This window comes from Odontesthes bonariensis, chromosome 5 (genome assembly GCF_027942865.1).
Source record: "Odontesthes bonariensis isolate fOdoBon6 chromosome 5, fOdoBon6.hap1, whole genome shotgun sequence".
Taxonomy (NCBI): Eukaryota; Metazoa; Chordata; class Actinopteri; order Atheriniformes; family Atherinopsidae; genus Odontesthes; species Odontesthes bonariensis.
This window is the reverse complement of record NC_134510.1, coordinates 37,890,387-37,914,580: the sequence shown is the minus strand read 5'-3', so window position 1 is coordinate 37,914,580 and position 24,194 is coordinate 37,890,387. Positions and strand designations below refer to the sequence as shown.

The following is a 24,194-nucleotide window of genomic DNA, read 5'->3' as shown; positions in this document are numbered from 1 at the left end:
TACAAACTTTTCTCTCTGTTTACAGACGTGAAAGCAAGCTGATCAAAGATGATAAAAATGACATTCACAGATATTTAGGCTCCATCTTTACATGCAGTCAGTCATCCAAACAATAATCAGATTTACAATCTTCTTAAAGGGGAAGTTCGGGTTCTTTTAAACTTTATTTCTGGCATAAAATACGTTCATCTACTCATGGATAACAGTTTGGTGAAAGTCGGCGTCCTTCGGAAGATATTTAGATCACTGGAGATCGGCGTATATCCATATAACGGGATATATCCATATCTAAATTATCTGTCTTTATTTCACCAATACTTTAACACCAATGAATGAATGAACGCATACTATTGCACTGTTAGCTCAGAGCTGCCCTGTTGTTGTTATCCGGGGCTATCGGGGGGGCTTATAGGAAGCCCTCAAGCCAGAATGTCCATGTGGGGCCCATGAGGTTTAAATTTGGGCTTCAGATTTGGGTCCCAAGTGGGTTTGTCCGCAGTTTCCACGGTGGCCCCACCTGTGTTTGCCCATATGGGTTTCAAAGTGCAACTTGAAGGGTTAGGGTTAGCCTAAGCCTTAAAGTATTCCAAAGGCAATAGAAAAGATAAACACATCACACAAAGTAAAATAATGTTCACATTCAAATTGGCTAAATGCAAAGTCCAACTAAAGCCACACAGAGACTTGAAACTGGGGTTTCAAGGGTTTCTACACACACGTCTAGTGGGATGACGTCATCGACATGCGCCGCCCGAAAAGCCCCCGATAACAACAACACGGCAGCTCTGAGCTAACAGTGTAACAGTACGCGATCATTCATTCATTGGTCTTAAAGGGATAGTTAGCCTCTTTTGACATGAAGCTGTATGACATCCCATATCAGCAACATCATTTCTGAACATCTTCTTACCCCCTGCTGCGTCCTGTGAGCAGAGTTCCAGCCTCGTTTTGGCGTTGATGAAGGTAGCCCGGCTAGTTGGCTGGGGTTTAAAAAATAAAGCGTTTTGCTTCTCAAAACAATATGCGTTCAACAGAGTAATACATTTGCATCACAAAATCATTCTCCAGGAAAAAGTCAAACCTCACAATCGCTTGGCCCTATTTTCTCTCCCTTCGTATCACTGCCTGCTGTGCAGACCGAGCAGTAAACACCGTAACAGGCGCGGCTGTCGCTAGGTAGCTGTACGCATTGATATGAAGGGAGGCAAAAATAGTGACAAGAGATTGTGAGATCTGACTTTTTCCTGGAGAACGATTTTGTGATGCAAATGTATTACTCTTTTGAACGCATATTGTTTTGAGAACCAAAACGCTTTATTTTTTAAACCCCAGCCAACTAGCCGGACTACCTTCATCAACTCCAAAACGAGGCTGGAACTCTGCTCACAGGACGCAGCAGGGGGTAAGAAGATGTTCATAAATGATGTTGCTGATATGGGATGTCATACAGCTTCATGTCAAAAGAGGCGAACTATCCCTTTAAAGTATAGGTGAAATAAAGACAGATAATGCCTTATTTAGAGGCTGTATCGTCTCTGCCCTGTTCTCTCCCGTTATATTGATATACGCCGAATATCTTCCGAAGGACGCCGACTTTCACCAAACGGTTATCGGTGAGTAGATGAAGGTATTTTATGTCAGAAATAAGGTCCAGGTTTAAAAAAAAACAAAAAAAACGAACTCCTCCTTTAAATGAAGACTTGAAGCATCCTCTCTGAGAATGTTTTCATTTCCTGGTGGATGCGCCGCCCAGCTGCTACTCCCAGTGCTCGTTGTGATGTGTTACTCTTGTATTGGCTCACTAATAAAAAGAAAAAGTGAAGCTTTTAACATTGTTTCTGCATGAACTTGGAGGTTTGGAGGACACAGAGGTCACCAGGACATGAATAAAAAAAATCCTTTTTATTCGATTTCATTCATCGAATGGGACAAAAACCTTCTAAAGGCGTTTGTGTAAGAAGGCCGACAGTGATTGGACTCGGACTGAACGATCTAATTGCACGTCGGCGTGTTGACATTGCAGGAATGACGTGACACCGGTGTAACTCCAGCCAATCTAGAGTTAATAGAAAACACATCTTTCAACACGAGCACCAACAGGTCCATATATTCTCGGGCCTTGACAGGTGATTACCACTTTAGAGAAATCACTGGGCTGCCTCAAAGGGAACAAGGAGGGGGAAAAAAACACCCTAATTTGGAGCTTTTATATTGGCTGTCATCCCCTATGATACGTTTGCTTGTAACACCCTTCTGGAGTGTATTTTCCTAATGTGAGTGTGTCTGTGTGCTTGTGTTTGTGAGCCATATCTGCTCTCCTATGCTGAATCATTAGATGTCGGGTCTGCTTATTTGTGAGTCTGATGTGGCTGGCAGAGCAGTGATGGATCATCCAGCCACACTTTCACCACCTAGACACGCTGTAAATGACTTTATCGAGGCTTGAAATGCGTGTGACGGCTGCTGTTGTGCTCATCAGTTTCACTTTTGTTCGCTCCTTGCCTCTCTCGTCGGTTTCTGCGTCATGATCTGAGGACAGCGTGCTGTGTTTTGATGATACATGCCCAGAAAATGCCTGTTCTTTTCCTCCTGCTCAGGTTTTCCCTTCACATTCGTGTCTGCTTGTTTGCAGATCCCTGCGACTTTTCTGACATTTTCTTTCACTTTCCATGACTTGTCTGTGTTTTGCTCCTGCTGGCCTTTTTTTTTTAATGCCATTTCCCTTCACTTATACCTCACTATCTGTCTCACTCGGTTTTTATCTATTCTATTCCTTCCTTCCTCCATCTCTGTCTCATCTAAATTCATTCCTCTTTCCTCCCATTAAACGCTGCCGTTGTGTCCTTGCAGTGTGACCCAGGAGAAGCCACCAAGCTGCTGTATGACCTTCTGTACACTGAACCCATCAAGATCGTGCTGTTGCCCGGCTGCAGCGGCGTCTCCACACTGGTGGCCGAAGCTGCTCGCATGTGGAACCTCATAGTGGTGAGTGTTTCTCTATTTTGTATGGAAGTATACACTGGAAAAAATGCCCCTCCAAAAATAAGTAAGAAAAACAACAAATACAAGACGTTTTTGCTTGAATTAAGCAAAATAAATCTGCCGATGGAACTAGTGAAAATCGGCTTGTCAAGATTTCTTGAAATAAGACGTGATATTTAGGACTTTTGAGATAAAAGTGATCTTGAAATTAGCTTAAAAACCTCTTCAAATGTAAAAAAAAAAAAAGCTTGTTTCATATGAAATCCGACTAAAAACAATTTGTTTTCAAGATATTCCAGATGTATTGTCTTCAAACAAGTCCCTATATCTGGCTGAAATAGTACTTGTTAGGCAGTTGTGTCTTATATTAAGTGTAATGAGATATTTGGACTAGAAATGAGACAAATATACTCGGTGAGACTTTTGATTTTTTTTTTCCAGTGAGCATATTCAGGCTGTCACCTGAAGTATGTGCCACTTTTCTGAGTAGAGGTTTTATTTTAAACTCCCAAAACTGTTTATGTCAGTAGTGGAGTAATCCAGTCACGGCTGTTTTGTACAGAAACATGTTAAATCAAATTTTATATGCTTTTAATGGTAGCAGTTAGCCAAAATGTATGTAAATGTATGCAAAAAAACACAGCTAAAGCTAGCAAATTTGGCAATGCTTTCAAGTCACTGCCAAATAATACATATTTAAAACGGCTCTGGTCACAGAGCTCATATCCTGATTAAGACAAGACTGCAGAACTTAGGGGAAGGCAAGAGCCAAGAATGGAAAAATAAAAGACCTCATCAGGGTGTAACCCAACAAAAAAAATCTAATTAAGTGTGCCTGTATGGACATGACTCGTTCCGGTTTATTCGGTTTCTCATTATTGTTTATTTCATTGCCCTAAGTTTCATGCTAACTGTGCACTTGAAGTAATTTGGAGTTGGAAACGAGGTGTTCCAGCTTTTATTCGTTCCCTGCAGCTTTTCAAAAACATCCTTTTTTTTGGGTGTAAACACACAAATTAGCCGCCTGTAACGACCGTTTTGCTAACAGTAGTAAAGCTTTCCATCCAGGGAAACCTTCTGGGTGATACTCAGTCTTGCGTGCCGGTTTATTTTTGTGTGTGAGACTCTGGATTGTTTTCGGTTTAGTGGGTTTCGGTGCTGGAGTATGAAAAATTGAGCGTCCGGCACGCTGCTACAACATGCTTCTTGTAGCAGCTTTTACCCAACATATGGAGAAATAAGCGCCTCGGTCCAGCTGGGTTAGGTTTCTCCTCCACTTTACTCTCGCATGGTGAAACTTCTCCATCTCCATGACAGCAGTGTTTATCAAAGCCGCAAAGCTCCAGGGAGCTCATGCTATTCACCACAGCAGATGCTGTTCGCACTCTGATTTCTTTCAGTGGAGGTGGAGAGTGCACAACTAGCATGACTCACAGCAACGCTGATAAGAAATGTGCCAGGTTGAATTAACCAAAATAATCCTTCAGAGCAAAGCGTATTAACCTTGGGAAGACAAAGAAATCTGAACAAATACAGCTTAAAGGTCCCACCCGCTCCCTCTCTGCTGTGCTTCAGCTCTGCATTCAAAGCCCTTACCTAAAGCCGTAGGTTAGGTTCAGGCAAAACCGTCACTACGTTACAATTTTTAACTGGACTTCCCAAAAAGAGCATTAACAAGTTTTAAAAACAGTTTTTACCTCAGTAGAAAGTGATCTCCTACAAATAGTGGCCATGACTTGTGGAGTTCACCAGGGGTCAATTCTTGGACCTCTTGTATATGCTCCCTTTGGGTCAGATATTGCAGAACTTTAACATCAATTAAGTTATGCATACGATACACAACTTTATGTGTCTCTGTCACCATGGCAACTACAGCCCAGCAGACGTACTGTGTCAGTGTCTGGAGGAAGTAAACACCTGGATGAGAGAGAATTTTCTAAAATTAAATGAAGGCAAAACTGAGATCATTCTGTTTGGGAGCAAAGAGAAGAGGGTCAGCGTTGGTAAATATCTTGAGACTCTGGACCTTACAATCACTGACCAAGTCGGTAACCTCGGAGTGTTGATAGACTCAGATCTGACTTTCAGCAGCCACATCAAAGCTGTCACCAAGGCAGCTTTTTACCACCTCAGAAACATCAACAGAATTAAAGGTTTCCTCTCCCAAACAGACAAGGAGAAACTCATCTATGCTTTCATCTCCAGCAGACTCGATTACTGTAATCACTCGCTTCCTGCTCTACCCCCCCCCCCGGTCTTCCTGATCACCCCAAACCCCCCTCCCACACTGGGTCTTTTAAGAACTGGCATGCACTATAATACTCCTATTAGGACCCACCATCCTTTCAAGACTGAATTTTAGCATAGTTATGCATTGACCACTTTAGCCAGCCTTAAGCTATTTTACAAATTTCTTGCTTAAATCCACAAAATTTTATACTGGTTTTATTGCAATATTGTCTAACCGTTATAACATCCATATACTCCCTCCTTATTCCTCCATGAGAGGAACGCACTGTCCATACTGTCCATATTGTCTTATGTATGTCTTTTCTTATTTTAGTGCTTTATTTTGGATATTTTATTTATTTAGCTTAGATGTTCTCAGTGTATGTATAAATGTCTCTTTTTAGCTGCAGCCTTGGTAGGAGAGTAACGTAATTTCAATCCTTGTATGTCCAGTACATATGCAGAATTGACAATAAACTGAATTGAATTGAATTGAATTGAATTAATGGTCTTTTAACTGGACTTCCCACAAAGAGCATTAAGCATCTGCAGCTCATCCAGAACGCTGCTGCTGGAGTTTTAACCCGGACTAAGAGATCTGAACACATCACAGCAGCTTTAAAATCTTTACTCTGGCTTCCAGTCAGTCACAGAATAGATTTTAAAAGCCTGCTGATGGTTTACAATCTGTGATGTGTTCAGAGAATATAAAGCCAGCAGAGCTCTGAGATCCAAGGACTCAGGTCAGCTGGTCCAGTCCAGAGTCCAGACTAAACATGGAGAAGCAGCATTTAGCTGTTATGCTGCAAACAAGTGGAACGAACTGCCAGTGGAGATTAAACTTTCACCAAATGGAGACATTTTTAAATCCAGGTTAAAGACATTTCTGTTCTCATGTGTCTATGCATGAAATCTGCACGATATCTTTGAATTTATCTGGACTGTTGCTTTTTTTTAAATTCATTTAAATGATTTTATTTGTTTTTCTTTATATTCTTTTATGTATTTTTAATGCTTCTTCCACTCCCTGCTGCAATGCTTTTATTTCATGTAAAGCACTTTGAATTGTTTTGTACATGAAATGTGCTACAAATAAATTTGATTTGATTTCATTTGATTTACATTAGGGTTAGAGATCCAAACTATTTGGATCTACTCACCTTTTTCTTTCATGTAACTATAGGCTTGCATCATTAAATGATGCATGGGGTCCTTTCTGGGAGGACAATATTTGCATTTAAGGCGTCCAACAACACGCCTTCTTTCACAGAGAGTCTAAATGTGCACTAATCATATGCGAATTGTTTGCTTTTTGATTTTAAAGCTGCCGTGCGCGGTGGCAAATGAAGGCTAAAATGTTTTCTGAGCCGATTCTCTGAGGAGAACACGAGGCAGATGCGAAAACAAAGAAGCTAAGAGGACTGTCCTTTGTTCCTGTCTCCGGTGGGTTTTCTCTTCTGGTTAGCACGGGGACGGATATAAGCCGAGAGGAAAGCTGACACTGATGCAGAAACCCTTCGCTGTGTTGTCTCTCTGCGCGGGAAACAGATGCCGCCTCATCCGTGGGATGATATTTTTGGCTCTTTTTGTTTCTAATCGTGCTTTACTCTCCTGATCAATGCCGGAGTTGTTTATTGATTCGAACATGTTCTGCTCGGCACCTTTAATTATAGCCGAGGCTTTACAAGCTACGAGCCGGCTTCATTACACTCAGGATAAAGTGCTCAGATACATCATCATAAAGGATTCATGGCCATGTTTTTTTTAACACGTCCCAGATCTTTGGGTCCGCTGTTCTTCTTTTTTTCTGAATCATTATCGGCGTTCTACACCTCCATCACTCGCTTTATTTTGTTTGTCTCACTCTCTTGCTTCTCTTGATCTGCCGCTCTGTCACTAGTTTTCGTCCCATAATTGAAGTTTCATCCAGAGATTAGTCGGTGGGAACAATCGGTTCTAGTGGCTGGCGTCTGCCCCTCTTTCTCTTTGTGTCACCGTTTTCTTTCCTCGCACTGGAAAAAATGCCCCTCCAAAAATAAGTAAAAAAAACAACAAATAAAAGACGTTTTTGCTTGAAATAAGCAAAAAAAATCTGCCAATGGAACTAGTGAAAATCGGCTTGTCAACATTTCTTGAAATAAAATGTGATATTTTGGACTTTTGAGATAAAAGTGATCTTGAAATTAGCTTAAAAACCTCTTCAAATGTAAAAAAAAAAAACTTGTTTCATGTGAAATATGACTCAAAACAACATGTTTTGAAGACTTTTTCATTTAACAAGATATTCCAGATGTATTGTCTTCAAACAAGTCCCTATATCTGGCTGAAATAGTACTTGTTAGGCAGTTGTGTCTTATATTAAGTGTAATGAGATACTCAATGAGACAAATATACTTGGTAAGATTTAGATTTTTTCCTGTGCGTCATTAAAAAAAACAACTATTTTTCCACTTTTTGACTTTTATTATTCGTCATCGCTTCCTGGAGCTGGATTCTTTCTTTCTTCCTTCCTTCCTTCCTGCCTCCTCCTCCATCTCGTTCCCTCTCTGCCTTTCTCACCCACTCTTCATTTCCGCTTCAGCTCGAGCAGCCGATTCTCCCCACAGACAAAGAGATCCGTCCGTCTTTACTACACGCCACCACAAGCAAAACCTCCCTAACCGCCACACTCAATTATTTCTGCATGCGCTCTGCCTGCAGCAGCCTCGTCAGAGCACCAGGGAGGCAACAGCACCCTCCATTCACTGAATGAGGAGGGGCTCCGATCCCCCTTTCTAAGAGATGAGCTGAGAATCAGGAGATGCTCTTTGTGATTTTTTGGGATGTTTGGATGTGGAGCTTTACTTGTCTCAGAGATGGGACCAAGTCACACATGTGCAAGTCTCAAGTAATTTTTTCTTGGTCAAGTCAAAGTCACCTTATTATTGCAATTTCACCTGCAGAATCTGATCTTAATAAAGGGAAAAGACAAGATATAAGTAACTGTCCCCCACCCCGTATCATATCAAGCTAACGTTAGCTAACTACCGACTAGGCTAACAGGATAATATTAGCTAATTTGACAGCACTTACTGGTCAGAATGGATCTATAAATGACGAACAAAGTTGGAAGTTGTGGTCTGGCTGTCTGAGATGTTGATGCCGCATGTCTTGCACTGTGCTGTTCGTCTTTTACCGTCAAAATGGTAATTATGAAAGCCGAAGACAATGGCTGTGTTCCAAACCGCATACTTCTCCTACTACTCTTACTACTCATACTGACTTTAACTTTTTTTAAGTTCCCGGATGCATACTAGATTCTCCTAAATGTTGGGTATGCATCATGAGGTCACTACTCGTACTCAAACTACCCAAGATGCAACGTAACGTGATGTCGCCGATCGTCATTTCCTGTCAAAACGGCAGTTTCAAGCTAGCTACAACGAGGGTAGGTTCACTACCTGTTTTCAAAACAAAAGCACCAATTGTATGGTAATGGCTTTCCCTGTGATAAAAGGCAACGGGTATTTTATTTTGTGAAAATAACAGGAAGTGTGTTGCTCACTGTGGCTAGCTTTAGTAGCGCCGAATTCGTGGGAACAAAATTGTAAACAGCCGGTATTTTGTCAGGTTTTCAACACGTTGGGGATCTAAACGACTACTTTCTCGCCTGAAAATGTTTCAAATGTTGCTAAAGTTTACAGAGTTTAGAGCTTAAGAGAAATCAGCTTCAGTCTTTTCAAGTCTTTTCTTTTTTGTCAAGTCAAGTCACAAGTCGTCAAAACAGTGACTCGAGTCGACTCGAGTCCCCATCTCTGACTTGTCTCTTGCTTTGTTGGTCTATTTCTGCTCCAGCAGCCTTTTTTGCTGGGAATTTGTTGCCTTGAAGGAACAGCTTGTAGTTTAGTTATTTTCAGATTTTTTGCTAAATAGTTTCCTGGCGTGATGCTAATTAAATCCTGTCAAAAACAAGCTAAATGAGTGCAAAACACATCAGTTTTTAACTTATTAAATTAACTTTTCAGCCGAATTACCAAAAAACCAATGTTCTGTTTTATCATATTTCCTCATCTTGCCTCCAACACTGTGTGTTTCTTTGTTGGTTTGTTTTGCCACCGGCCTGTGCGATTTGAACTTCTGCCTGAAACTGAGTTAATTGGAAATTGTGGCATTCCCCCAGAAAATATATTGAAATGAATTTAATGATCTGCTGATTCAGAGTTGTTAGGGTTTGTTTAGGAGCTTGCTGCAAAATGAGTCAGTTTGAGTCTGAAAAACAGTTTGATACCTCGTTTTCATAGAGCTTCCTGGTCAGTGGAGTGATATTTGCCTTTCCATGTTCACACATTTCATGTTAAAACAGGAGCTAGAAGTGTCTGCTTTGATTGATGCACTGACCTCTGCTGCACATTATCCCTCTATTCATTCATTGGACAAAAAAAAAAAAAAAATAAATAATAATAATAATAAGCACTTTTCATTAGCAAAAATCTCAAAGTGCTACAAAGTACAACTAAAATCAGGGATAAAATCAACATCATAAAAATCATGTGGCGGCAGAATAGGCTTGCTTAAAAAGAAAAGTCTTTAAGCCTCTTTTGAAGTCGCCCAGTGGTTGCGGAGCTCTCAGATAGACCGGGAGAGAGTTCCAGAGACGGGGGGCAGCCACAGAGAATGCCCGATCTCCCATGGTCCTTAATCTGGATCGAGGAAGGTGGAGGAGGTTGCAGTCTTGTGATCGTAGAGATCTGGTGGATGAATGTGGAATGAGAAGGTCCTTCAGATAATCTGGTGAGGTTCCGTTTAAGCATTGATGGGTGATGAGAGCAATTTTGTACTGAATTCTGTAAGTGACAGGAAGAAATGTGCAAAATGTCCCTGAATGCAGGATGAGGCATCAATAATTTCGATAGTTCTCCTGGAAATGGCAAACTCAAGAATATTATTGACACTTATAAAGGCGGACTTCGATGTCATGGTGACTTAGAGGCTCACAAAACATACTCGGGGCTTTGTTCAATAGACTTGAGTGAAAAATGAGTGAAAAAGCAGCCAAAAAAATAGCTTTATTACAAGAAAGTGTGGCTGCTTGGAAGGAAATTTACAACATGCTGAATGTTGTTACCGATATTCTATGTTGGTGCACCAGAGGTGGGTAGAGGAGCCAAAATGTACTCAAGTAAAAGTACTGTTACTTCAGAATAATATGACTCAAGTAAAAGTAAAAAGTAGTCATCCAAAAAACTGCTCAAGTACTGAGTAACTGTTGAGTAACGTCTGATTTATTTGTTAACACAAGCATTCAATCAGACAGACAAAAATACTAAATAATCATCTTAAGGCAAATTAGAGTTCATCCAATTGATAAAATAAATTAAAATGAATTAATTTATTACAAAATAGCTTAAATTAAAATAATCCAGGTAAATTCAAGTACCTCAATAAAAAATAAAAGAGACTTAGGAAATGTTTAAAACATATGTAACCCATATGTAACCTAAAAAACAAACATTCACCTATCCATGGGGGAAAAACGAGTTTAGGAAACTTACCGCTACACGTTTCCTCAAGTTAGATGTTGAGTTTCTGCTGAAATGTGCGTTTGTTTTGGTTGACACAGAAGACACATAATGTAGCTGCTGTTTCTCACTCTTTGTAAGGTAAACATGCTTTCAGTATGAGGCCTCGTCTGCGTCTTCATTTCCCACCGTTGGTTCTGACATTTTTCATCTGTTTCTTTGTTTGTTTGCTACGACTGCTAATGCTAAAGCTAACCCGTCCCGCCGCTGAGATTGAGTACGGTCACGTGACCAGACTGCACGGCTGCGTCTGATTGGTGGAACACAGTCAGGTGGTAGAGCCTTTGGCGGAAGTCTCTCTCTCTGTCAGAATAAAACATTAAAATGAGGCGTACGCGAGGGGATAAAAATAATGAGGCGTAGAATACCAAAGAGGTAAGAAGAAAAGTAACCAGCTCATTGTAGCCTAATGTAGCGGAGTAAGAGGACAGTTTCTGCTGCACACATCTACTCAAGGAAAAGTAAAAAGTATAGAGATTTAAAACTACTCCTAGAACTAAAATTATTTCGAAAACTTACTCGAGTAAATGTAACTCGTTACTACACTGGAAAAAAATGCCCCTCCAAAAGTAAGTAAGAAAAACAACAAATAAAAGACGTTTTTGCTTGAAATAAGCAAAAATAAATCTGCCAATGGAACTAGTGAAAATCGGCTTGTCCAGATTTCTTGAAATAAGATGTGATATTTGGGACTTTTGAGATAAAAAGTGATCTTGAAATTAGCTTAAAAACCTCTTCAAATGTCAAAAAAAGCTTGTTTCATATGATATGTGACTCAAAACAATTTGTTTTCAAGACTTTTTCATCTAACAAGATATTCCAGATGTATTGTCTTCCAACAAGTCCCTATATCTGGCTGAAATAGTACTTGTTAGGCCGTTGTGTCTTATATTAGGTGTAATGAGATATTTGGACTAGAAATGAGACAAATATACTTGGTAAGACTTGGATTTTTTTCCAGTGTACCCACCAGGTTTTGGTATTCAAAGCTTTTTGGCGCTGAATGAAGCTTAATCTACAGCAGCAATAATTCTTCATTTTGGTCAAATCATTTGATTTGTTGACAATCAGTAAAATACAAAAACGTAGCAAATGCTTATCCTCCATCCTGATGGAGCTGCTGGTGCTCCCACATCAGCCGTGTCTTCCTGTTTAATCCCATCCATCCTTCCATCCTTCCTTCCTTCATATTGATCCCTTCATCCGCCTGCCTTTACTCGGGGATTTGTTCCTGCGGGGAGTCCACGTTGTGCGAGGCATCTATCACCGAGCCACCTCTGGCTCCCGGAGGTTAACATCCTGTAGCTGCACAGGTAATGGTGCTGAGATGAGAGTTTTGGAGGCGGAGGCTGTTGGAATCTGTAATGGTTCCCTAAACGGCGTGTTCCTCGTTTTAAAAGAAGACCTGTCAAGGATTTTATTTTTAGTTGTTGCTGCGAAAGCATTTGACAAAGAGGCTTTCTTAAAAACCTGCTTCCACTGACATTTTCCTGCAGCCCTTTTCTCCCCGTAACTGTGAGCACAAATCTTAGAAGTCGGCCTCCGTTTTTTATGGGAACTGTTGCCGGAGAGCTCCATGACTGCAGGTCCAAACAGAGATGCTGGAACAGGTTAACGCCATTTTAATTTGTTCTGTTTGGAGTGTTGGGATGGGCCTCCAAAATTTGATGCTAATGTCTGAGAAATACATGAGAAATACTTCTTTTTTTCAATTGGAATTATGGAGTTTATCTGCTCACCTCATGAGCTAAAAGAAAGCTGATGGAGATGAGGTGGAGGAGGGTGAGAAAACGAGAACAGATTCTTTTAGCTGGCTTTCCTCTGCTGTTTGAACCATCAAAGTACAAACATGTTCTCTCTGGCTGTGTTCAAAACCGCATACTTCCCCCACTCCTACTAACTTTTTGAGTTAGTATGCGAGTTTGAGTAAGCGAGAAGTTCCCGAATGCATACTAGATTCTCCGAAATGTTGGGTATGCATCATGAGGTTACTACTCAGTAGAGATGGGACCAAGTCACACATGTGCAAGTCTCAAGTCATTTTTTCTTGGGCAAGTCAAGTCACCTTATTATTGCAATTTTACCTGCAGAATCTGATCTTAATAAAGTGAAAACACAAAGATATAAGTAACTGTCAGTAAACATCATCGGCCAATGTGTCCAACCTGTCCACCCCGTATCATATCAAGCTAACGTTAGCTAACTACCGACTAGGCTAACAGGATAATATTAGCTAATTTGACGAGCACTTACTGGTCAGAATGGATCTACAAATGAGGAACAAAGTTGGAAGTTGTCGTCTGGCTGTCTGAGATGTTGATGCCGCATGTCTTGCACTGTGATGTTCGTCTTTTGCCGTCAAAATGGTGATTACGGAAGCCGAAGACAACGACTCTCGGTCCCGCTGACATGTTGATGCATATCTGATATGAGTTTATTCTCCAATAAACACGTAAGGTATGTAGAGAGGGCATGCCTGATTGACAGGGTAGGGATCCAATCATGGCGCCATTCTCAGCCTGCGCTCCTACCGGGTAATCAATATTATTATTTTGATTAATTTATTAATTTTATATTCAAACTGAACACATGAACTGAGTAACACTCAAGTCATTCAAGTCATCGTGTCTCAAGTCAAGTCAAGTGCCGAAACTTTAACTTCCAAACGTAACGTGACGTCGCCGATCGTCAGGGTAGGTTCACTTCCTGTTTTCAAAACAAAAGCACCAATTGTATCGTAATGGCTTTCCCTATGATAAAAGGCAACGGGTATTTTATTTTGTGAAAATAACAGGAAGTGCGTTGCTCACTGCGGCTAGCTTTAGTAGCGCCGAATTCGTGGGAACAAAATTGTAAACAGCCGGTATTTTTTCAGGTTTTCAACACGTTGGGGATCTAAACGACTACTTTCTCACCTGAAAATGTTTCAAATGTTGCTAAAGTCTACAGAGTTTAGAGCTTAAGAGAAATCAGCTTCAGGCCGGCTGATTTCGGCTCGGGCAGGATTGAAATGCATTGTGGGTATACGCTCTGCATACTGTGTGATCGATCAGTATGCAGTATGCGGTTTCGAAAACACAGCATATGTCATTAATACTTCTTCTCTGTTTCCTCAGCTGTCTTACGGCTCCAGCTCGCCGGCGCTGTCCAACCGCCAGCGCTTCCCCACCTTCTTCCGCACGCACCCGTCGGCCACCCTCCACAACCCCACAAGGGTGCAGCTCTTCCAGAAGTGGAAGTGGACGCGCATTGCCACCATCCAGCAGACCACAGAAGTCTTCACTTCGGTCAGTGCTTTGACCTTCTTCACCGCGTCTTTAGTTTCACACCTTCGCTCCTCTACTTTTAGGTTTTTAAATTAATCTCATTTGTGTTTATTTTAGAGCTGGGCAACAATTAAAATGTTTAATCTAATTAATCGCATGATTTCCCTGATTAATCACGATTAATCGCATTTGTACGCAAAATCCAAAAATGAATCCAAAAGTAGTATATAGCTTTTAGCATTTAGTTTTATTTTAAATGTGCTGCCATATGAATGAAAGTGCCATAACATTTGTTGTGCAAACACACTTTTAACATCAGCATCTTTCTGTAGTTTTTATGTAGAAGCCTCGCTCCACTGTCTGTTTCCTTGAATGACTTGCTGCTATCAGTTGTGTGTTTTGCCTTTAAGTGATATTTTAGACTGGAACTACTACGCTGAGAAGACAATTCAACTTGGCAGTGTTTACAGATGACTTTGGTTCTGTCGACTCCGCCGTCTGGAAGAACTTTAAAATGAAAATGGCCGAGTAAAAGTTCCGTACCCTTCTCCATGTTTGGTGGATCCGCCGATTACTTTCTTTTCCTGTTCCACAGCAGACAGCAGCAGACTTTTACAGAATAAAAACCTGTGAGCAACAGACTTTTACAATAATAAAATAAATAATAATAAAACCTGCGTTAATGCACGATAAAATATTTAAATAATTAACGAGTTAACTCGCCTTGCCCTAATTATCATATTTACTAAATACCACAGTGTCTGTGTTGGTCGTATAATTTTATTTTGTAGTATTTATCTGCAGAGATGGGACCAAGTCACACATGTGCAAGTTTTAAGTAAGTCCCAAGTAACTTTTTCTTGGTCAAGTCAAAGTCAAGTCACCTTATTATTGCAATTTTACCTGCAGAATCTGATCTTAATAAAGTGAAAAGACAAGATATAAGTAACTGTCAGTAAATATCATTGGCCAGTGTGTCCAACCTGTCCACCCCGCATCATATCAAGCTAACGTTAGCTAACTACCGACTAGGCTAACAGGATAATATTAGCTAATTTGACGAGCACTTACTGGTCAGAATGGATCTTCAAATGATGAACAAAGTTAGAAGTTGTCGTCTGGCTGTTTGAGATGTTGATGCCGCATGTCTTGCACTGTGCTGTTCGTCTTTTTCAAAATGGTGATTACGAAAGCCGAAGACAACGACTCTCGGTCCCCCTCCCGCTGACATGTTGATCCTGCGCTCCTACCGGGTACTCCATATTATTTTATCGATTATTAATTTTATATTCAAACTGAAAACATGAACTGAATAACTCTCGAGTCATTCAAGTCATTGTGTCTCAAGTCAAGTCAAGTGCCGAGTCTTTAACTTCCAAATCCGAGTCGAGTCTCAAGTCTATTTTTTGTCAAGTCAAGTCACAAGTCATCAAAACAGCGACTCGAGTCCAAGTCACAGTGACTCGAGTCCCCATCTCTGGTTATCTGCCACACCTGAAAGGCCGTCCGTAAAAATATTGTCTGCCTTAAACCGGTCCGCGGAGCAAAAAAAGGTTGGAGCGCCACCTGCCAGTCGACGACATGAAAAAATCTAAACTTTATATATTTGGGAGTCGCTCATTGACTTTGTAGCGCCCCCTACGATGCTTAAAAATGATCCCCGCAATGGGGTTAGTTTCGCGTGGGACGAAAAAATTCGGTACACTCATTCATCATGCCCAGAGGCACTAAAAAGTCTCTTGCCAACATGGTCCCACGTCCACAGAAAGGCAGCCATTTTGGATGGAAAATGCGTTTTGGTGCCATTTTTGACCGATTCCACGCCTTGCATTAGCCTGGGAATTCCCATGCTGCTTTGTGTGCGATTTCATTCACACTGCCAAAGCAGCCTGGAAACCACCGCCCTTATTTTTGCCTGAGTTAGGGAACCAATCACAGAATGGGGGGGGCAGCAAGACGATGACGACGTCTATGCACGACACCGAAGCCTGTAGAGTGTTAATCCAACATGGCAGCGGACACAACGTTACCGTTCGATGCAGCCTTAGAAAGTGTTTTAAGTAGCTTAGAACGCAAGTTTACTTTTAAAAAAGAGCAACGTTTGGCGTTGAAAGATTTCATTGCCTTCTTCCTCGTCGAATTTCTGTCGCTCTACATACGTCATCTGGTATAAGTGATACAATTGGCTATGAATCGCGCGCAAAGCAGCATGGGAAGAACCAGACGCCATTTGATAGACATTCGTAGCGCACAATAAACGGCTCTAGGCATTCGTAAACCACGGCTCAAATACGAGAAAATGCACACCTAGTTCCCAGACCACCATCTCATCGAGATGTGGACGCATCAGCCAGGCTAGCCTTGCATATGATCGAACTCGTCCTACAGATTTAATGCTACAGACTTCAAACTTGGCCAGGTTACTCTTAAGACATGGGGGAAAAAATCATGGAGAAACTTTTTCAAAACTTAAAGGGCGTGGCCGTGGCGACGCCTCAAAGTTCGATGACTCGCCATCACTCGACACAAAATATTAAGTCGGTTATAACTCCCACATACATTATCCAATCTGTCCCAAACTTAATACGGTGAATGCTGGACCCAGCATGAACGCCAGGCCCCTGTCGTATCGAACTCAAACGAAGCGAATTAACGCACATTAAAAAGAACACAAACACAAATTTTGATATGAACCAATAAAACCGGAGTGGTCGGCCACCCCTGATCTAATTGGTCTGCTCCATCTGCATCTGTCCTTGTTAAAGATATCTACATCTATCCTCTGCACTCGTTCCCTGTCCCATCGGTGCGGCTGCAGCCCGTCCGCCCGCCTCTGTTTGAGCCATTTTGTCTTCTCTATATACGCCAGTACACCTTCGAGCAATTTCTCCCGATGACCAATGGAGGGTTTTGGAAGTCATTTGTTGGAATATTGGTTGTGAGAAATATCGATTAAGTAATACATCTCTCTCAGGAGCAGCGGTCGATGCCATGTCACCTGGGTTGTTTCCTGTAATGGAAGTTAATGATTCTGCTCGCTTTCTTCCCTCCCTCTTCTCACATTCTTCTTTTCTTCTTTACAATCTGCTCGTGGCCATGATGTCTTCTTGTTTATGACACATGTTCCCCTCTCTTTATGTTTCTCACATACGGCTTTAAATTCTGAGGTTTTATCAGGACGTTTAGACGGTTCAGCTGATCCTTAACAGGTCATAAAATCAGGGAAATGCAACCTCAGACAAGTTTATTTAACTTTATTCAGTTAAATTAAACCAACAAATCAGTGTGTGAGAAACTAAGTGAACCCCTGATCCAGCAGCTGGTAGCAGCAGTGAGTGAGAAACTAAGTGAACCCCTGATCCAGCAGCTGGTAGCAGCAGTGAGTGAAAAACTAAGTGAACCCCTGATCCAGCAGCTGGTAGCAGCAGTGTGTGAGAAACTAAGTGAACCCCTGATCCAGCAGCCGGTAGCAGCAGTGACTGAGAAACTAAGTGAACCCCTGATCCAGCAGCTGGTTTCCTGTGGGACGTTATCAGACTCTCTCATGGTTCTGGAGGAATCTCGGGTTTCTGACCTTGGGGTGACCTTTAACCTTTAACATGCTAACTGAGGCCCGCAGAGTCTGAGATGTAGCTTTTGGGTTTCTGACCTTGGAGTGACCTTTAACCGTTAACATGCTAACTGAGGCCTGCAGAGTCTGAGATGTAGCTCTTGGGTTTCTGACCTTGGGGTGACCTTTAACCGTTAACATGCTAACTGAGGCCTGCAGAGTCTGAGATGTAGCTTTTGGGTTTCTGACCTTGGAGTGACCTTTAACCTTTAACATGCTAACTGAGGCCCGCAGAGTCTGAGATGTAGCTCTTGGGTTTCTGACCTTGGGGTGAACTTTAACCTTTAACATGCTAACTGAGGCCTGCAGAGTCTGAGATGTAGCTCCTGGGTTTCTGACCTTGGGGTGAACTTTAACCTTTAACATGCTAACTGAGGCCTGCAGAGTCTGAGATGTGGCTCTTGGGTTTCTGACCTTGGGGTGACCTTTAACATGCTAACTGAGGCCTGCAGAGTCTGAGATGTAGCTCTTGGGTTTCTGACCTTGGGGTGATCTTTAACCTTTAACATGCTAACTGAGGCCTGCAGAGTCTGAGATGTAGCTCCTGGGTTTCTGACCTTGGGGTGATCTTTAACATGCTAACTGAGGCCTGCAGAGTCTGAGATGTAGTTCCTGGGTTTCTGACCTTGGGGTGACCTTTAACCTTTAACATGCTAACTGAGGCCCGCAGAGTCTGAGATGTAGCTCCTGGGTTTCTGACCTTGGGGTGAACTTTAACCTTTAACATGCTGACTGAGGCCTGCAGAGTCTGAGATGTAGCTCTTGGGTTTCTGACCTTGAATAATCTTTCTTTCTGTAGAACGATGGACTCCAGATAGTTGGGAAACGGCCTTGTAACCCTTCCCAGATCGATGGGCAGCAGCAGTTTGCTGATGTCTTTCCTCCTTGGCATCGTGTTAACACACACCTGACAGAACTTCTGCTTTTATAGAGCTGCTCACACTGACTGATGATCAGTTAATCAGAGCATTGATCAGCAGCTCCTGGCTGCTACTTAGTTGCTGTGGAAGCAGGAAGGGTTCACTTAGTTTTTCACTCACTTATTCTGTGTTTTGTCTCAGTTTTTGTTCAGTAAATAATGACGCAGTGTAATATTTCCAGTGTTGTTAATCTGAGCTTGTATTTACCACATTTTCAGACCTTTTATCTTGTATCTTAACTAAGGCTGGGCGAGTTAACTCGTTATTATTGCGTTAACTCGCTAATTTTTTAACGCCGATAAATATTTTGTTGCACATTAACGCAAGTTTTTTTTGTATTTTTTCTGGTTTTTTTCTACATTTTTCTTTTTTAGCATTATTTTTTGGGGTTAGGCTAAGTCACCAAAGAGCCATCAATGAAACCTAATGAATGATCTAAGGATGAAAACTGTCTGCAACTATCAGAATAAGCTACATAAGAAGCTACATACTGCGATATATATCGATATTTTGTTTTTCCTGAGAAAGTATAGATTTTTTTTTATTATTATTTTTTTTTTATGTAATGTATTTTTTTATTTTTACTAGGGCTGGGCGAGTTAACTCGTTATTATCACGTTAGCTCATTAATTATTTAACGCTGGCAAATATTATATCGCGCATTAGCACAAGTTTTATTATTTATTTTATTTTGTAAAAGTCTGCTGCTCACAGGCTTTTATTATTGTAAAAGTCTGCTGCTCACAGGCTTTTATTATTGTAAAAGTCTGTTGCTGTCTGCTGTGGAACAGGAAAAGAAAGTAATCGGCGGATCCACCAAACATGGAGAAGGGTACGGAACTTTTACTCGGCCATTTTCATGTTAAAGTTCTTCCAGACGGCGGAGTCGACAGAACCAAAGTCATCTGTAAACACTGCCAAGTTGAATTGTCTTCTCAGCGTAGTAGTTCCAGTCTAAAATATCACTTAAAGGCAAAACACACAACTGATAGCAGCAAGTCATTCAAGGAAACAGACAGTGGAGCGAGGCTTCTACATAAAAACTACAGAAAGATGCTGATGTTAAAAGTGTGTTTGCACAACAAATGTTATGGCACTTTCATTCATATGGCAGCACATTTAAAATAAAGCTAAATGCTAAAAGCTATACACTACTTTTGGATTCATTTTTGGATTTTGCGTACAAATGCGATTAATCGTGATTAATCAGGGAAATCATGTGATTAATTAGATTAAACATTTTAATCGTTGCCCGGCCCTGGTTTTAACCTAAAACTCAGAACAGGAAGTTGACTTTCCTCTTCACACAGTAACACGGCTGATTCCTTTTGTCTAATTTTATTGAGCCGCCGGACTTTCTTCTGTCTGGCTCTGCAGTCTCAGCCTGTCACCTCTGTCTGTGTCTCTGTTTAGCTGCCTCTCTAACCTCCCCCCCTCTCCCCCCGTCTGTCCTCTCCTTTTATCTGCCAGACTCTGGATGATCTTGAGCAGAGGGTGAAGGAGGCAGGCATTGAGATCAGCGTTCGTCAGAGTTTCCTCACCGACCCGGCTGTCGCTGTCAAGAACCTGAAGGTGCTTTGATTAAAAATTCACCTCATCTGCTGCCCCCCCCACCCCCCTCCTCTCCATCCTTTCTCCTCCGGCTCACAGCTGCACACCAAACCATTAGCATAGAGGCGATTTGATGGAGGAAATTAATGCGCTATGCTAATTATTGGCTCCTGAACAGGAATACGAAGCTGAATCCTCTTTGCTGATGTAACTAAGCGGTTATTTGTTGTGATTTCACACAGCGCCAGGATGCCAGGATCATCGTGGGGCTTTTTTACGAAACCGAGGCCAGGAAGGTGTTTTGCGAGGTTCGTACATTCGCTCAATCATCCATCCCAACAGGCCGAACCTGACTGGCTATTAGCAGAAATCGAGCTTGTTAACGAGCTGCTCGAGTGTCTGAATGAGTTTCCTTGTTTGGCAGTGATGCTCAACACGTTTCCAGGAAATAATTAATCCCCCCCCACCCCCTCCCCGCCTCCCCGCCTCCACCTTTTATATCTGCCTCCCTCCCTCTGTGTCGCAGGTGTTCAAAGAGAAGCTCTACGGGAAGAAGTACGTGTGGTTCCTGATTGGCTGGTACGCAGACAACTGGTTCAAGATCAAAGACCCCGCCATCAACTGCACCGTGGAGAACATGACGGAGGCCGTGGAGGGACACGTGACCACGGAGATCGTCATGCTGAACCCCGAGACTGTCCGCGGCGTCTCCAACATGGTTCGTGATAATTAACAAATGCTCTTTGTTAATGTCTTAAAGGGATAGTTCGCCTCTTTTGACATGAATCCGTATGACATCCCATATCAGCAACATCATTTATAAACATTTTCTTACCTCCTGCTGCGTCCTGTGAGCAGAGTTCCAGCCTCGTTTTGGCGTACCTGTCAAGTTTTGGATTTGAAAATAAGGGAAATTTTACCACCACAACCAAGCTCCGGTATCTAAGCTGAAATCGCCACTTGTCAAACACTTATAAACTACAATGGGCTTTATGTACAGCTGCACTACTTCCTGAAGCCAGCTCCTTTGTTTCCTGTCTGCCATTATTTGACAAACTGATTAATCCAGGTGTGTCTGATTTATTGTTGTTGTCACTACTGAGGTCAGGCACACCTGGATTAATCAGGAAGCTGGCTTCAGGAAGTAGTGCAGCTGTCCATAAAGCCCATGATGGGCCTACCTTTGTTGACATTGACATGATGTTGACATTCATTATTGCCTAAATGAAAACACAAAAGGGTATATATGAAAAAAACATTTATTAATGAGTAAAAAAAGAAAAAAAGAGTAATATATTTGCATCATAAAGGGAGGGTGATACAAAGGGAGAGAAAATAGGGCCAAGAGATTGTGAGGTCTGACTTTTTCCTGGAGAACGATTTTGTGATGCAAATGTATTACTCTGTTGAACGCATTTGTTTTGAGAAGCTAAACGCTTTATTTTTTAAACCCCAGCCAACTAGCCGGACTACCTTCATCAACACCAAAACGAGGCTGGAACTCTGCTCACAGGACGCAGCAGGGGGTAAGAAGATGTTCAGAAATGATGCTGCTTATATGGGATGTCATACAGCTTCATGTCAAAAGAGGCGAACTGTCCCTTTAACAGGAGCAGGCCATTTTGGTCTGAGAAATAATAGCAGATAATACGTGTGTTGTGGAGGAAACCATCAGCATTCAGGGTGTTCAGTCCTGTTTAATGAGCCTTTAATGGCGTCGGATAGATGTCTGAACTTCTCATAATACGTCCCGTATGGCTGGAAATGAGCTTTAGTTGGTAATAACGGCAGCTCTGCACTCTTTTCATTGCATAACAGTTGTGGATGGAAACGTAGACCTGAAAACACATTCTTACATCCCACTTATAACATGTAAGATCGGGAGTTTAGAGGCCGGGTGAACGCTTTATCGTGTTCTTTTAGCCCTTCCTGAAAGGGTTTTGCTGTCCTGCGCTGCCACAGTAGGGAAGGTGTTTGCTCTGCAAACATTAAACAGTACGACTATGGAAAAGAGTCATTTCCATTGTCTTTTCTATACAGCTAAGATATAATGCATCTATTCAAGCTGTATCAAATCAAATCAAATCCAATCAAATTTATTTGTAGCACATTTCATGTACAAAACAGTTCAAAGTGCTTCACATAAAATAAAAGCATTGCAGCAGGGAGTGTAAGAAGCATTAAAAATACATAAAATAATATAAAGGGAAATAAATAAAATAATTTAAATTAATTTAAACTAGGGCTGGGCAACGATTAAAATGTTTAATCTAATTAATCGCATGATTTCCCTGATTAATCACGATTAATCGCATTTGTACGCAGAATCCAAAAATGAATCCAAAAGTAGTGTATAGCTTTTAGCATTTAGCTTTATTTTAAATGTGCTGCCATATGAATGAAAGTGCCATAACATTTGTTGTGCAAACACACTTTTAACATCAGCATCTTTCTGTAGTTTTTATGTAGAAGCCTCGCTCCACTGTCTGTTTCCTTGAATGACTTGCTGCTATCAGTTGTGTGTTTTGCCTTTAAGTGATATTTTAGACTGGAACTACTACGCTGAGAAGACAATTCAACTTGGCAGTGTTTACAGATGACTTTGGTTCTGTCGACTCCGCCGTCTGGAAGAACTTTAACATGAAAATGGCCGAGTAAAAGTTCCGTACCCTTCTCCATGTTTGGTGGATCCGCCGATTACTTTCTTTTCCTGTTCCACAGCAAACAGCAACAGACTTTTACAAAATAAAAGCCTGTGAGCAACAGACTTTTACAGAATAAAATAAATAATAAAACAGGGGTGGTCCGTGGCGTAGTGGGCTGAGCAGGCGCCCCATGTACAGAGGCTATAGTCCTCGCTGCAGCTGGCCCCAGTTCGAGTCCCGCATCGGACGGCCCTGTGCTGCGTGTTGTTCCCCCTCTCTCTCCCCCCTGCTTCCTGTCTCTCTGAACTTTCCTATCAATTAAAGGCACAAAAGCCCACAAAAAAATTTAAATATGAAAATAAATAAATAATAAAACCTGCGTTAATGTATGATAAAATATTTGTCGCCGTTAAATAATTAGCGAGTTAACGCAAAAATAACTAGTTGACTCGCCCAGCCCTACTTAAAAATACAGAAAAGAACATTAAAAGAAACAAATAAAATTATTTAAATGAATTTAAAAACAAGCAACAGTCCAGATAAGTTCAAAGATATCGTGCAGATTTCATGCATAGACACATGAGAACAGAAATGTTTTTAACCTGGATTTAAAAATGTCTCCATTTGGTGAAAGTTTAATCTCCACTGGCAGTTTGTTCCACTTGTTTGCAGCATAACAGCTAAATGCTGCTTCTCCATGTGTAGTTTAAAGCCAGCGTTAAAGTGCGTTAGTGCACCTTTAATATTCAGTGATACAAGCTTTGGTCAATTTGTGCCTCCATCCCTTTTCCCCGTTGGATTGTTAGATTACTGGTGGAATTCTGCAGACGGTGCTTAATGTAATGAAGCAGCAGCGGATTCCTTTTATTTGATCTGCGGTTCAAAGCTCGGATCTGAATTGTTGTGCGTCCGAGCCTCTGACACACACACAGGAAGCTGATTTCTTTCCTTTCTCTGCTGCCGATGCGTCTTCCAGCTGTTTGTGCCCCCCCCCCGGCCCTGCAGAGAGAACTTGAGTTGCATCTTTCTCGACTTTGTGCATATTCATGCTGCTTCTGAACTCCACATGTTGTCTTAATGCACACTCTGCTGTCTTTAATGGTGAAAACAAACGCTGAGAAACCCTGGAAATGAACTAAAAACAAAAGACAAAATTATGTTTTTTTGGTTTCTAATAGATATGATTTAAATATTAATGCCTCGGAAGGTGCTGTGGACTGTAATGTATTCGTTCTAATGTGTAGTTTTTAAGCTCTTCTGTGGGATCCCATGAGACTGGAGTTATTTCAGGGGAAGAAATGACACCGCTTCAGTGAACCGCGTATGACCTGAATCTGTTTAATGTTCAGAAGCTGGATTATTCCTTTTAAATGTTTTCGAACGGCTTCCTTTCTGATTTTGCACAATGCTGCTTTAGCTTCTCAGGTACCTGC

General features: G+C 41.5%; 1 protein-coding gene across 3 annotated transcripts in view; it reads left to right on the top strand.

Moving 5' to 3' along the window:
* Positions 1 to 24,194, top strand: part of gabbr1a (gamma-aminobutyric acid (GABA) B receptor, 1a) — a 180,949-nt gene that overhangs the window by 76,646 nt on the left and 80,109 nt on the right. For all 3 annotated transcript variants that reach the window (XM_075466322.1, XM_075466321.1, XM_075466323.1), the window contains exons 8-12: positions 2,851 to 2,985; positions 13,886 to 14,056; positions 20,036 to 20,137; positions 20,359 to 20,424; positions 20,643 to 20,834. In XM_075466322.1, coding sequence (XP_075322437.1) covers positions 2,851 to 2,985; positions 13,886 to 14,056; positions 20,036 to 20,137; positions 20,359 to 20,424; positions 20,643 to 20,834 — 666 coding nt within the window. The remainder of the gene's footprint in view (positions 1 to 2,850; positions 2,986 to 13,885; positions 14,057 to 20,035; positions 20,138 to 20,358; positions 20,425 to 20,642; positions 20,835 to 24,194) is intronic.